This window comes from Sesamum indicum, linkage group LG3 (assembly GCF_000512975.1).
Source record: "Sesamum indicum cultivar Zhongzhi No. 13 linkage group LG3, S_indicum_v1.0, whole genome shotgun sequence".
NCBI classification, from domain to species: domain Eukaryota; kingdom Viridiplantae; phylum Streptophyta; class Magnoliopsida; order Lamiales; family Pedaliaceae; genus Sesamum; species Sesamum indicum.
In genome coordinates, this window is record NC_026147.1 from 23,783,949 (window position 1) to 23,797,006 (window position 13,058).

General features: G+C 37.1%; 3 protein-coding genes across 4 annotated transcripts; 1 reads left to right on the forward strand and 2 right to left on the reverse strand.

Annotated features, from left to right (window-relative positions):
• On the forward strand, positions 2,565–8,374 carry LOC105159372 (phospholipase D delta-like). Its single transcript, XM_011076419.2, has 11 exons — positions 2,565–3,071; positions 3,442–4,026; positions 4,776–4,892; positions 5,358–5,552; positions 5,955–6,236; positions 6,325–6,393; positions 6,530–6,677; positions 6,974–7,122; positions 7,325–7,495; positions 7,576–7,776; positions 7,870–8,374. Exons 1-11 carry the CDS (start codon positions 2,745–2,747, stop codon positions 8,161–8,163), a joined length of 2,538 nt encoding a protein of 845 aa, XP_011074721.1. The 5' UTR covers positions 2,565–2,744; the 3' UTR covers positions 8,164–8,374.
• On the reverse strand, positions 8,426–9,244 carry LOC105159371 (plastocyanin-like). Its single transcript, XM_011076418.2, has one exon. The coding sequence runs from the start codon at positions 9,087–9,089 to the stop codon at positions 8,589–8,591; it is 501 nt and encodes a 166-aa protein (XP_011074720.1). The 5' UTR covers positions 9,090–9,244; the 3' UTR covers positions 8,426–8,588.
• On the reverse strand, positions 10,093–12,973 carry LOC105159373 (DNL-type zinc finger protein). 2 transcript variants are annotated; one of them, XM_020692965.1, is made up of 5 exons: positions 12,665–12,973; positions 12,472–12,572; positions 12,064–12,321; positions 11,605–11,775; positions 10,093–10,622 (listed from the first exon to the last, which is right to left on the reverse strand). In XM_020692965.1, exons 1-4 carry the CDS (start codon positions 12,777–12,779, stop codon positions 11,608–11,610), a joined length of 642 nt encoding a protein of 213 aa, XP_020548624.1. In that variant the 5' UTR covers positions 12,780–12,973; the 3' UTR covers positions 10,093–10,622; positions 11,605–11,607. The 2 variants fall into 2 exon arrangements, with proteins under 2 accessions (XP_020548624.1, XP_011074724.1); XM_011076422.2 differs by lacking the exon at positions 10,093–10,622 and having other exon boundaries at positions 11,402–11,775.

The following is a 13,058-nucleotide window of genomic DNA, read 5'->3' on the forward strand; positions in this document are numbered from 1 at the left end:
CTCACAAAGACAAACCACCTTTTCTATTATTTATTTCTATTTTAGTTTATCTTAATTTGTTCAACATATATAAGAAGAGCACGATTATATATATTTTTTATATATAGAATTTCCTTTAGATAAACAATGATGAAACGTTACTAATTCTTGATTAGTAAATGATTCTTACTTAAAAAAATAAAAATTAAGATTAAAAAAGAAATTCCACGTGTTGGTCAAATTAAGTAGACACATTATTTTAAATGGAGAAAGCATGTAATAATCTTGACAGTAGCATTACGATTTAGGAAATAGAACATAGTATTTTAGTGCTACTAGATTTCTAACTCGACATCCTCTACTATTTAGAGTTGATTCGGATGGTGATTTAATAATGATATAAAATATAGACCCGTACACAAGAACTGTCAGATCAGTTTAAGTGGTTATCAACTAAAATTTTTGGATTTGAGGTCATGAAAATCTCACAATGCGATTTCACTAAAGAATGCAATATTGTGTAATAAATGTATAATTTAAAGGGAACCTCCAAGTACTTATAAATCTTTATGTGTCAAAATTCGTACAAATCACTAATCAATAAGGCAACCGTTGGATGAGTGCTAAATCAATAAATATGCAGGCGGGCTATCAAGTCGCACTAAAAACACGCGAATCTATTGAATGCTTGTATGATTTTTTCTTTTTTTTAGAATACCTTTTTAGGACGTTTTTGTACTTTTGCAACTTTTAAGTATATTTCCCCTATGGCTACCTATGATTCCACATAGTTGTGAATAAAAGGGGAGAATGGAATATGGTAAAAAGAAAGTAGACAATGTGATGAAGACTAGACTTGAATATTCCTATTCCATCTCGTTCTTTAATTTTTTATTTTTCATTTTACGGTCAATGCAATGCGCATTTTCTTCATTCTTTGTTTTGTCCATTTTTAGATATAAAACCATTACAAGAAAAGTAATGCCATAGTTCGTCTTGAAATGAATTAGATCAATTGTGATGAGGTGGTGATAGCATTTTTCAATCAACCTTAAATTATATATATATATATATATATTAATTAAATCATAGAGAAATAATAATAATAATAGTCATAAATTTATCTTATATTTTATATTCAAGTTCATGTTACATGTATTATACCTTATTGATGTGGCTTGCAATTCGATCGATATTTCATTACGTGCGAGATATTATCTACTCTAACTTCATATAACAGTCACGATTTTATCGTGAAAAAGACAATCCTTAAGAAGATAAGACTTGGGACTTATAAGACACTTAAATTCATTATTTATAATTAATATAACACGCTTACCTATATCACCTATATTTATCATATTTGTTATGGCAAATTACAACGATTTCTCCTGAGGTTTTATATAATTATAATTGCCTCCTTGTTGTTTAAAAAATTACAAGTACCCCCCTTGATTTTTGATGAAATTATATAATTCTTGGATGAAGGTATGAAATTGTCAACTATACACTTGCTGTATTTTTTTTAATAAAAATAAAAATTTGTAAAAAAGTCAAGACGGAGTGGATGAAAATTTGAAAAAATATAAAAAAAATTATCCACTTAGTCAATAAAAAAATTAAAAAAATTTAAAAAATAAATAAAATTATAATTTTTAGTATACAATGGTATTTTGATCAATTCACCACAAAAAATGAATGAAAACCTAAAGAAAACTAACAGAATGAGGTAATTGTTAGATGATTATTAAAATTAAAAAAATATTTATAATTATATCAAATTTCAGAAAAGATGATTGTAATATAGTGTAAGTTGTTAACGGGAAAGTTTACATTATCTATGAATGTAGCGTAGTGCAGACAAGTTTTTATTTTTTTTAAATAAACAAATGTACCATAAGCTGCCTTCTACACCAAAAAGCCACCTAAACGTGTTTGCTGTTTTAAAATACTTCAAACTCAATCAAAACCCATATTGCCCAACCTCATTACGTGCTTCCCACGATCCTTTATTCCCTTTTGTTTGCTAATTATTATTAGGAATATTTACACTCTTCTTCCTTAAAATTTGATCTGATCGCACATAATTTTTTTATAATTTAATAAATTATATTTAATATTTATAATGTCTGTTTACGTTTAATAAATAAGTCATTTTTTAATCAAAATTTACTGAATTTATTGATATAAAAAGAAAATTGAATAAAAATTTGACTTTAACTTACTACAGTTCCAATAAATTTTTTTAATTAAACTATCCTTATAACAGTGAAAATATACATTCAGATGCCTTAACATGTAAAAATGTATTGGGGTAATAATATGAATTTTTATTTTTATTTGAATAATATAAGTAAATTCAATTAATTTTGATTAATAAATGAACTTATGTATATTAGAGAAAAATAAATTTTAGGGGTACTAGAGATAATTTTTAATTTATGAAAAATTATATATAATTATATTAAAATTTTAAGAAATAATGTGTAATTATTATTTTTCAAGAAAGCTGAGTAGCAGTAGTAAGCAAGTATTATTAGCCAGCTAAGCTTTTACAATCTATGACTGACTATACATAGATTCAAACCCTGATGTTCCCACTATGTCAGCAATTTAAAGATACAGCCAGCCATAACTGCACTGGAAATCCCACCTTCCAAAGTTGAATTTTTGCCCATAATTTTCTTCACTGTTCCATCCGTTCGCCGCGGCGGAGACACCCAGCGAACAACCGACCCAACTGCCCAACCAACTTCTTCCGTCACATGGCTGGAGATAATCCAGACAGCAATTTAATATACCTCCATGGAGACCTCGACCTCAAAATCATCGAAGCCCGATGCCTGCCCAACATGGACTTAGTGTCCGAGCGCCTCCGCCGTTGCCTCGCCGCATTCGACCTCTGCCGGAAGCCGTGTACCTCAAGTACCCGCGGTAATCATCACCACCACCGTAAGATTATCACCAGCGATCCGTATGTCACGGTTTGCCTCGCTGGAGCTCGGGTCGCCCGAACCCGGATTATATCCAATTCGCAAAACCCAGTTTGGGAAGAGCATTTCAAGATCCCATTAGCTCACCCGGTTTCCCAGGTGATCATAACTTCATACAGTCCTGAATACCTCTTGTATGATTTAAATTCAGAAAGTCTGTCAAAATTGAAGTTAAGTTGATTGATAGAATACATAATACATATCTTCTGATCAAAGTGAGAATTTTCTTTCAAATCTTTGGTTAGTAACTTCATCTGTTAACTTCATTTGAGAAATTTTACTGATTTTATATTCTTCATTCGACAGTGTGATTTTCCTTTACCTTCTGACTTGTAAAAGCATTGTTTTTCTGGATATCTTGTGTACTTCTGATCAATTGCAAATTCTCATGAAAAGTTTTGATACGATGAATGAGATTTCCTAATGTCTTTTTACCAGATCAAGAACTCTAACATCCCAAATAATACAGGTAGAGTTCGAGGTGAAAGACAATGACGTGTTTGGAGCGGACCTCATTGGCATTGCCATCCTGCCAGCAAAGAGAATAGCCTCTGGCGAGCTCATCGATGAGTGGTTTCCAGTGATAGGATCAAATGGAAAGCCTCCAAAACCCGATACAGCAATCAGATTGCAAATGATATTCATCCCTTGTCAACAAAATCCCATCTACCTAAATGGCATTTCGGAAAACTATGGATTGGAGAAAAGTTATTTTCCATTACGGCATGGAGGAAAGGTGACACTTTATCAAGATGCACATGTGATCGATGGTATGCTGCCTGAAATTGGATTGGATAATGGGAGAAACTTTGAGCATGAAAAGTGTTGGGAGGACATATGCCACGCAATATTGGAAGCACACCATTTGGTGTATATTGTTGGCTGGTCAATTTATCATAAGGTAAAGTTGGTGAGGGAGCCTACTAAACCATTGCCGAATGGCGGAGATTTGAATTTGGGGGAGTTACTGAAATACAAGTCTCAAGAAGGGGTGAGAGTGCTGTTGTTGGTTTGGGATGATAAAACTTCCCACAACAAGTTCTTTATTAAAACGGTAAGGAATTGGTTTGAATTATTACATTGTCTTGTGGTCTGATAGTAAAACGATAGTGGTATGGATTGTTTGATGATTATTTTGGCAGTGCTTGATGAAGTTGTGGCATTCAAATTGAATTCTCATAAACTAAGATGTCTAGAAATGTGATAAAGTGAGTTAAGGTGACTTGGAGGAAAGATTGCTTGTCCATGTGTATGGCTAGTGTTACAAACCATCAAACCAAGAATGTCAAAGTTAGTTTCTTAAACTCTTGCTACATATTTATCTTCCTTTGGTGACTATGTAAACAGACCTCAGAAGATATTGGCGATACTTCTTGTGGTCAACCTTGAGTTGCAGATGTTTGGTTGGACATGTATTATGTACCTTTTCAAGTTGACTTCCATCTTAGTTTATCATTATTTTATTTTCTACTGTTATTGTTGATGAATATAGATACTCGCTCCTATTTCATTATAAGCAGCAAAGATAGCCACCAGTTTTGGTTTCCGTTTTTGGCTTTTGAATTTAACTGCAGAAATTGATGACATGTGAGGGAACATAAAAGACCAAAAATATGACAGAATTAGGGGTGTGGAAATTGTTCGTGGTACTGCTACTAATCTTTCAGACTCTGGCGATTGCTGAAGAGTTGCTTCAGGGCATTGCATGGTTTAATTTTAATATAAAACATAAAATCATCTCCCTCATTGTCTGTAGTTGGTAGGAACTCTTTCAATCTGAAAGCTGATCTCTTTTCATTGCAGGAAGGAGTGATGCAAACTCACGATGAAGAAACTCGAAAATTTTTCAAGCGCTCCTCTGTCACATGTGTCCTGTCCCCTCGTTATGCAAGCAGTAAGCTCAGCATTTTCAAGCAACAGGCATGCTTTATTCTATGTAATAAATTCCACTTACATTAATGGTCGAATATTTTCCAATTCTCATTGAGTAACATTTTGGTTCATTGTACATATTGTCTTAGAATGATCCACATGAAGGGACGTAGTTTAACTGTTGGAGATACAAATCATGAATACTTGTGCAGCATACTTGTTAAGTTTCAAGGCTTATAAACTTTATCTTACTTGATCCAGTTCTCTTTTCTGTTGTCTCTTGTGTGCAACCCATAATTAGGCATTGTAGTTTGAGTTAGATTAGAAATGATCAAGAATCTGTTTAAAAATTATATTACTTGGATGTCAGTTTACTTAAACAATAATGGAGAATAAGGCCAACCAGCAATGTCTGTGAAGAGCTGACTATTGAAACTACTTCATAATATTTGCAGAAAGATAGATTTTAACACAAACTAGGCAATGAACAACTCTGCATTCTTATGTTTTCAGGTTGTTGGAACTCTTTATACTCACCATCAGAAATGTGTGATTGTGGACACCCAAGGCCATGGCAATAACCGGAAGATAACTTCATTCATTGGCGGTCTAGACCTCTGTGATGGACGCTATGATACACCTGAGCATCGATTGTTTTGTGATCTGGATACTGTCTTTAAAGATGACTTTCATAATCCAACATTTCCTGTAAGCAACTGCTCCATCTGAACTCCCGCACGCTTTACAATTTTTCATCCTGTCAGTAATGCATGACCATAGTTCAAGGAATTGAATTGGGGAAAAGCAATCATCAGAACAGGACTTTGTCATGGTTCTTGGATCTTATCAACAGATATAAGATTATGATGATTAGGTTCTGTGTTCTGCATGAAGGAATTCCATCTTAGTTCTTTTTTATGTGCCTTCATTCTTCAATGTTTTATTTGTGCGTCTTCCTAACAGAAGAGTAAATGCCATGCATTCTTTTTGGTGCTTTGCTTCATGTTTTTGTTTTCTCCTGCACCATTGCTTGAAGTGTTCATTTATACCCTAATGTTCTATTGTGCTACAAAATTTCCCAAATAATGTTTGTATTTATTTTCTCAATAGCCAGGAAAGAAAGGCCCAAGACAACCATGGCATGATTTGCATTGTAAACTTGAAGGCCCAGCTGCTTATGATGTGCTCAAGAACTTTGAGCAACGGTGGAGAAAAGCGACTAAATGGTCTGAGTTTGGACAAAAGTTTAAAAGAATATCACACTGGCACGATGATGCTCTACTTAAGATTGAACGTATTTCATGGATAATTAGTCCTTCAACAACCGTGCCAAGTGACCATCCTTCGTTGTGGGTTTCCCAGGAAGATGATCCAGAGAACTGGCATGTTCAGGTAACCAATGCCTCAATAAAGAAAATCTTTCTATTCAATACGAGGAGACTAAAACTTGTTCTTGGTTTTGTTATTTTGGTGTCAACAGGTTTTCCGGTCTATAGATTCAGGATCGCTCAAGGGATTTCCCAAGAATGTCCATGCAGCTGATGCACAAGTATTGCTCAGACTTCAAACGTTGCTTTTCTGAATTTCCATGTTTGTACTGGCTAGTTCAATTACCATGAACTTAGCTTATTACCTCCTTTCTACTCTGCTAAGAGATACATTTTTTAAAATTCTTTCTACTGCAGAACCTAGTATGGGCAAAAAATTTGGTGATAGATAGGAGCATTCAAATGGCTTATATCCAGGCAATAAGATCAGCTCAACACTTCATATACATTGAGAATCAATATTTCCTCGGGTCATCTTATGCTTGGCCCTCCTATAAAAATGCAGGTATGCTGCTTCGCAAAATTTTATCTTGACATATTAAACAACTTGAAGTGGATTTAGATATCTGATTTATGTATAGCTCTTGAAGAAATAAGTCAAATAATCTCCTTCTGCAACAAGATTTACGGATAAAAGTTGAATAAATGAGTTAGTCCCAGTACATGTCGAGATATTTCCATTTATTGATTTGGTGAATGCAATCTATGGACCAATAGCTTGGATAACATACTTCCGATTAGCAACTGCCACAGACCTTTTTCTTGCATTTATTTACATATAGTGCATTTTGTTTTTTCTAGGTGCTGACAATTTAATCCCAATGGAACTGGCCTTAAAGATTGCCAGTAAAATAAGGGCAAAGGAGAGATTCACTGTTTATGTTGTTATTCCCATGTGGCCAGAGGGTGCTCCGGAGTCTGCCTCTGTACAAGAAATCCTTTATTGGCAGGTGATGCAGCAGACCAAACTGAGAAGTGCCTACCAATATTTTGGTTGTCGATCTTTTTCAATCTTAAAGCATGTTTGAAGAATTGATTGATCTAATTTGCCGATCCCATGCATCGAGATGAATAACAACTTCATAGGCACATGTCCCGTGACTTGGATGTACATTGTGGTGGTCTTTACACTTGAATTGTTCACTCTTGTAGGGGCAAACAATGCAAATGATGTATGATATTATTGCTCGAGAGATCAAGTCCTCTCAGCTTGAGAACGCACATCCGACTGACTATCTGAATTTTTACTGTCTTGGCAACCGGGAGGAATGTCATGAAGAAGAATCAAAGGCAAATGGCCAACCCTCATCCAACGGAAACACAGTAATTGCCCTTACTTGTTCATACTTATTGTGTTGATTCTTACTTCAATTAGTTTTAAACTTTTACGGAACTCCTGCCAGGATACAGCTTCGAAAAAATTTGGTCGATTTATGATTTATGTACATGCCAAGGGAATGATAGTGGACGACGAGTATGTAATACTGGGTTCTGCCAACATAAACCAACGGTCTATGGCTGGCTCAAGAGATACAGAGATTGCCATGGGTGCTTATCAGCCCCATTACACCTGGACCAAGAAGAAGGAACATCCACGCGGCCAGGTTAGCCTTGTTTATCCCGTCTTTCACTTCTTTAATTTCCAGAAAGTATACAGAAAAGAAAATTAAGTCGTCAACCTCAATATGTATTCGCAGATTTATGGATACAGAATGTCTCTCTGGGCAGAGCATATTGGAAAGATTGACCGGTGCTTCCACGAACCCGAAGATTTGGACTGTGTGAGGTATGTAAATAACATTGCGGAAGAAAATTGGATGCGGTACACAGCCGAAGAGTTCACCCCATTACAAGGGCACATCCTCAAATATCCAGTGGAAGTGAGTGCCGAGGGAAAGGTAAACTCTTTGCCTGGATACGAGAATTTCCCGGATGTCGGTGGTAGGGTGCTAGGAGCTCCAACCAGCTTGCCTGATGCTTTGACTACTTGAACTCCCTCAAGATTTCTTTCCTTTTCATGTTCATAGTTTCATACAGATGTTAAATACCCCAAGAAAGGATTGGATGGAGAACAATTACAATACAATTTTTACTTGTGTGAGAAACTACTTGAAAGGGATACTTTCCGAGCTTTTCTTGTGTCATTTGCATATAGAAACTATTTGTATCATTGTACCGCAATAGTCATTCTTACTTGTTTCTCCTGAGTCCTGAACCATGGAATTATTTCATTCAGAGTCTAAAACTGGCAGAATTCAGAAGAGATCTACAAACTCTGATTCAAGAACACTGTTGAATACACATACATCATCTCATAAATAGAGCAATTTCACTTATCTGTTTACTTAACTCGATAATGGAATACAAAAATGAGATGATCAGCATTCAGATACAGACAGAACCTTTGATTGACACTCTATTTCACAGTCACCTTTCCAACCATGCCAGCTCCTTGGTGAGGAGCGCAGTAGAAGCTGTAAGTCCCTTTCTCCGTCAAAGTCACAGCGTAAGTCTCCCCCTTTGCATTGAGAAGATCCTCCTCAGCCATCGAAATCTTGGCCACATCGACACCCGATGGAACTTCATCCTCGTCGAACACGATGTTGTGGGGGAATCCAGCATTGTTTGTGAACACAATTTTCTCCCCGGCGGCCACTTCAAAGTTCTGGGGGATGAAAGCCAAGGAGCCATCATCACCACCAAGGGTGATCTCGATGGCCAATGCATTGCTAGCCAGGATTGCACTGGCGGCGGTGGCAGCAACCGCCACGCCGAAGTCCTTCAAGGAGGCCTTCACTGCGAGCTTGGGAGCCGCAGCTGCAACCCGGACGGTGGTGGGCTTGTTGGAGGCTGATGCACCAGCCTTGAGGCCAGTGAATGATGGGATGGAGACAGCAGCAGAGGTGACAGCGGCCATTGTTTTAAGGATATGTGATCTGAAGCTCAACTGGCTTCTGAGCTTTAAAATGTTGTTAGAAATCAAGAATAGAGATGGTGGGGAAGTTGGCTTTAATACGAGGAGTGGAAGCTGGTGGGTTCTTGTGGTTCAGTGTGTGGTGTGTGTTTGTGGAGGGGTCGTTGATCAGATAAGGCACGGATGGAGCAATGGGTTTTATCTACTAGGAGTGATCTAATTGGCTGCATTGGATGCTGTCGTCTGACGTGGGATTGGATATATGGGATGAATTGAGCTCAATTCACAAGTGATTTGTGGAGAAGATAAGTTTGGACTTTTTGAGGCTGCAAAAGATCAGATTTTTGCTTTAATTGGCTATTTTTCTTGCATAAGAAAAATTGCTACAAGTGGGAATCCTTAATTTGAGATTTTCTTGTCCAAATCTTATACCGCACTATGAAGTAGAAGCATGAAGTTAGTCAACAAGAATCAGGTGATTGAATAATATACTGCACATAGAAATTGAAACTGGTAAAAACATTTATATGTATCTAACGTGAAAATACTAAATTATGTCAGCACAATATGAGTTCAAAATAGTCGACATCGTTGTTGTTTGATGTTTTCACGTTCAATATAATAAAATACATATCTATATAGAAAGGTATAAAATAATTGGAGTTAATATAAGAATGAATAGTTTTTCTTTATCTAAATTTTGAGTTGAAATGTGTATGTAAAACAGAAAGAATAAACTTAGGAAAAAAAGGGCAAGAAAGCAGGAAAAAGGAAGATAATCGGACAGGGGATAACAAAGAAGAGAAGAGATGGAAGAATCGAGAGAGATGGACTGGGTTTTGAGCGCAGAAGGGAAAGGAGGATTTTAAGTACAAATTTTGAGAGGTAGCAGTAGCAGTGTGCAGTACAATGGAAATACAAAGTTTGCGACAAGGGTAGTACAGTTTGAACAAAGACAAGAACCAAAAATTGGGCAAAATTTAATAAAAAGGACCTCTCCTCCATATTCCCAAATTCATTACCAGACTTTTCATAACTCAAAATCTGAAAAAAATTGAACTGAATCAAGACACGAAAATTGATTCTACAATTACTATTCTTACAACACCGTAAGCCCAACCAAATTTGGGGCCTCAGCTCAACTTCTAATGCTCAGGCTTGGATCATTACTAGCCCAACCATGTATGAGAAATTTATGCAACACAACCCGAAAATGCTCTGTTGGTGTGGGTAGCTTCTTGTAATGAAAGTTAAGGCCGCATTATCATTCCATGACCAACTGTAACTAAAAGCGTTTGTGCTAAACGAAGATGGTCAAGGAGCACTGCAATAGGCAATAGCTCTTCCACATCAGTTCAAGACACCCGTTAAAACTCAACCACTGCTAATCAGTACAATTTTCATAGAAAACTCTTGCATGTACTGATGGAAGATCCCTGTTGTTTTCCACCCTTCTTTTCGGTACAAATGTTTCATGATTTCTAAACGTTTCTCATCCCACACAGTGGTATTACGTGTTGAAAATGGCCAACGATCCTACATGGGGAAAACATTACTTCTTCTCATAAGTTGCTGAAGAAACTAAGAAAAAGCAAAATTCTGAAGAAAAACAACAATTGTAAGGCCCAGAGAAAGGAGAGGCTGTTTCGCTTTACTTATGTTTCAATACCACGATGAATAAAGAAATTACTTGGTAATGTGGCGAAACAACATTGGAGCCAAATCTTCATCTGTGAAAATCTCATCCAATTCATCAAATCAATATCCATCTGATTAAAGCTGGTAATTTGTTCATTCATTGTAAAGCGAAACATCCTCATCTTTGTGTGGAGCTTATTCTCACGGCTTTTCTTAGGCACAATTTATGAGCAAAATTTCTTCAGAGAATGCATACATGTCCTCTTCTCAAAATCATTTGAGTTTATGTCTTCAGTAGCTATTGGTAAGTGGTATTTCCGCCGTTGCCACAACATTAAGCTCTGAAGCTAATTACCTCTTTTCTACATGGAGATTATTGAACATTACAAACATCTGACAAGATGAATATCTTCCTTTCATTTCAAACACAAAACGATCTGGAGGAATGTTTCTATTTCCATTTCCGAATCGTCTGAAGACTCTAGTTCTTTTTAAATCACGGAATCATTCATTCACTTCCCAATCCCCACATCAACACTTCATGGATTTCCATGGACAATTTTCCACAACTAACAGCACTCATCTTATGACTCTTTTGACAATCGCTGACTAGAGGAAAGAAGCAAAATTATCATTTCCTCAAGAACACATCGCTTTAACAAAATCCATGCACAATCAGAAATCAAACTACCAAAATATATATAAACTTGCCAACAATCTTATCTCTATACAAATCTTGCACAAATCCTATTTATTCGGCCATAACCACTGTCACATAACTATTTACAAGCAATTAAATGCGGTTCTCCTACAAGAGCAATAGAATGTACATCAATATATAAACCAATTTTCTCTAGATGAAGTTCATAGCATTTGTCACCTTTCAAAAGAGCGGAAACATATCATCATTGTTGTCCTCATCCAAGTCAAAGTACTTGAAGCCCATAACATCATTCGGGTTCGGGTTGAAGCTTGAATTCACATAACACTTCATCTCGTGGAATAGATTCAAATTGTCTACCAACTTATGAAATATGTTGCACCCACAACACTATCCAAATGCGAAAACAAAGCCGTAAGCACAAGTGCATTTAGAATCATAGTTTGAATGCCCAAATTAGCATAGTTCTATCTAGTTTTCTTGAACACAAAACACGATGTAGTTGCTTCATGAAGAGGTACACAAATCAAATTAAACAACAAAAAGAACATTGGTAATATCAAAGATTAGAACTTTGTTCCATAACAAGCAACTTGAGCATTAAATTGTATCAAAAGGGGATATTTGATTACATAAAAGATAAATACCATTCATACAAGTGTGTGTATACGTATGTACCTGGACAAAGACGGTGCCGTCGGTATAGGCATGTGGATTAATGGCCCGGGTGGTGCGCTGGCCACAGACGTTGCAGGTGAAAGCCACACGCATTCTACGGCGGGGGGATTTGGTGAAGAGTGACCATGGGAAAGTGGACACACGCTCCGTACCTGGATCAGGGTCAGAACCGGCGGGCATGGATGGGCCTTCCATGCCCGATCCGGTGGTCCATCCCCTCACATTGGCTGCACTTAAAACCAAACCCATCGCTGCATCCTGCAAAGTAAACAACTTAAGGTAACCTGAATTCAACAAATTGAAGCAAAACTGTCCAAAAAAACCCAAATTCGAACAAGTAAATCCAATTCCAATTACGGATTCTTGCAACAAGGGATATTTTTCGACCGAAAAACAGACAATCCTTGCCTTGGAAAGGGTACGATTTCTGAGGACAGGGGCGAGCCTGGAGTGGGAAGAATCGGGTTTGATATCGGGTTCGCTGTTAGTGTTAATATTATCACTGTCATCTGTATAACAGAGAAGACGAAGGATTAGAGAACCGAACAATGAAAAAGATGGTGGGTTAAATTGAAGAGGCAGGGGAAAAGAGAGAGCTGACTTTTGGGGGAAGGGGAGCAGCGAAGGCGGGGCCGGGAAGAAGGGCCTCTGGATTTGTTGGCGGAGAACATCGGAAGCGAAACGGCGCCGGCGCTGGTGGCGGTCAAGGCCTCCATTTCCGATGAATTTTACGCGTGTATATTGGCTCCACAATTTTCTTTTCCGGGAGGAATTATTAGCAAGGAAGAAAAGGGAGATAGAGAGTGAAAACAAAGGGGCGTGGGAGTATTGTATATAAGGTGGTGGTGGTGGTTGCAAGGCGCTGACTTGAGCGTTGAGAGAATCTGATGAGGTAGGAGATTTTTGGCGTAAGTGGTTTGGAAAATAGACAAATCTGTGGCAGGAGAGGACAATGGAGCGGGTTACGTGGAGGAACAGTTGATGGGCCTTTTTGC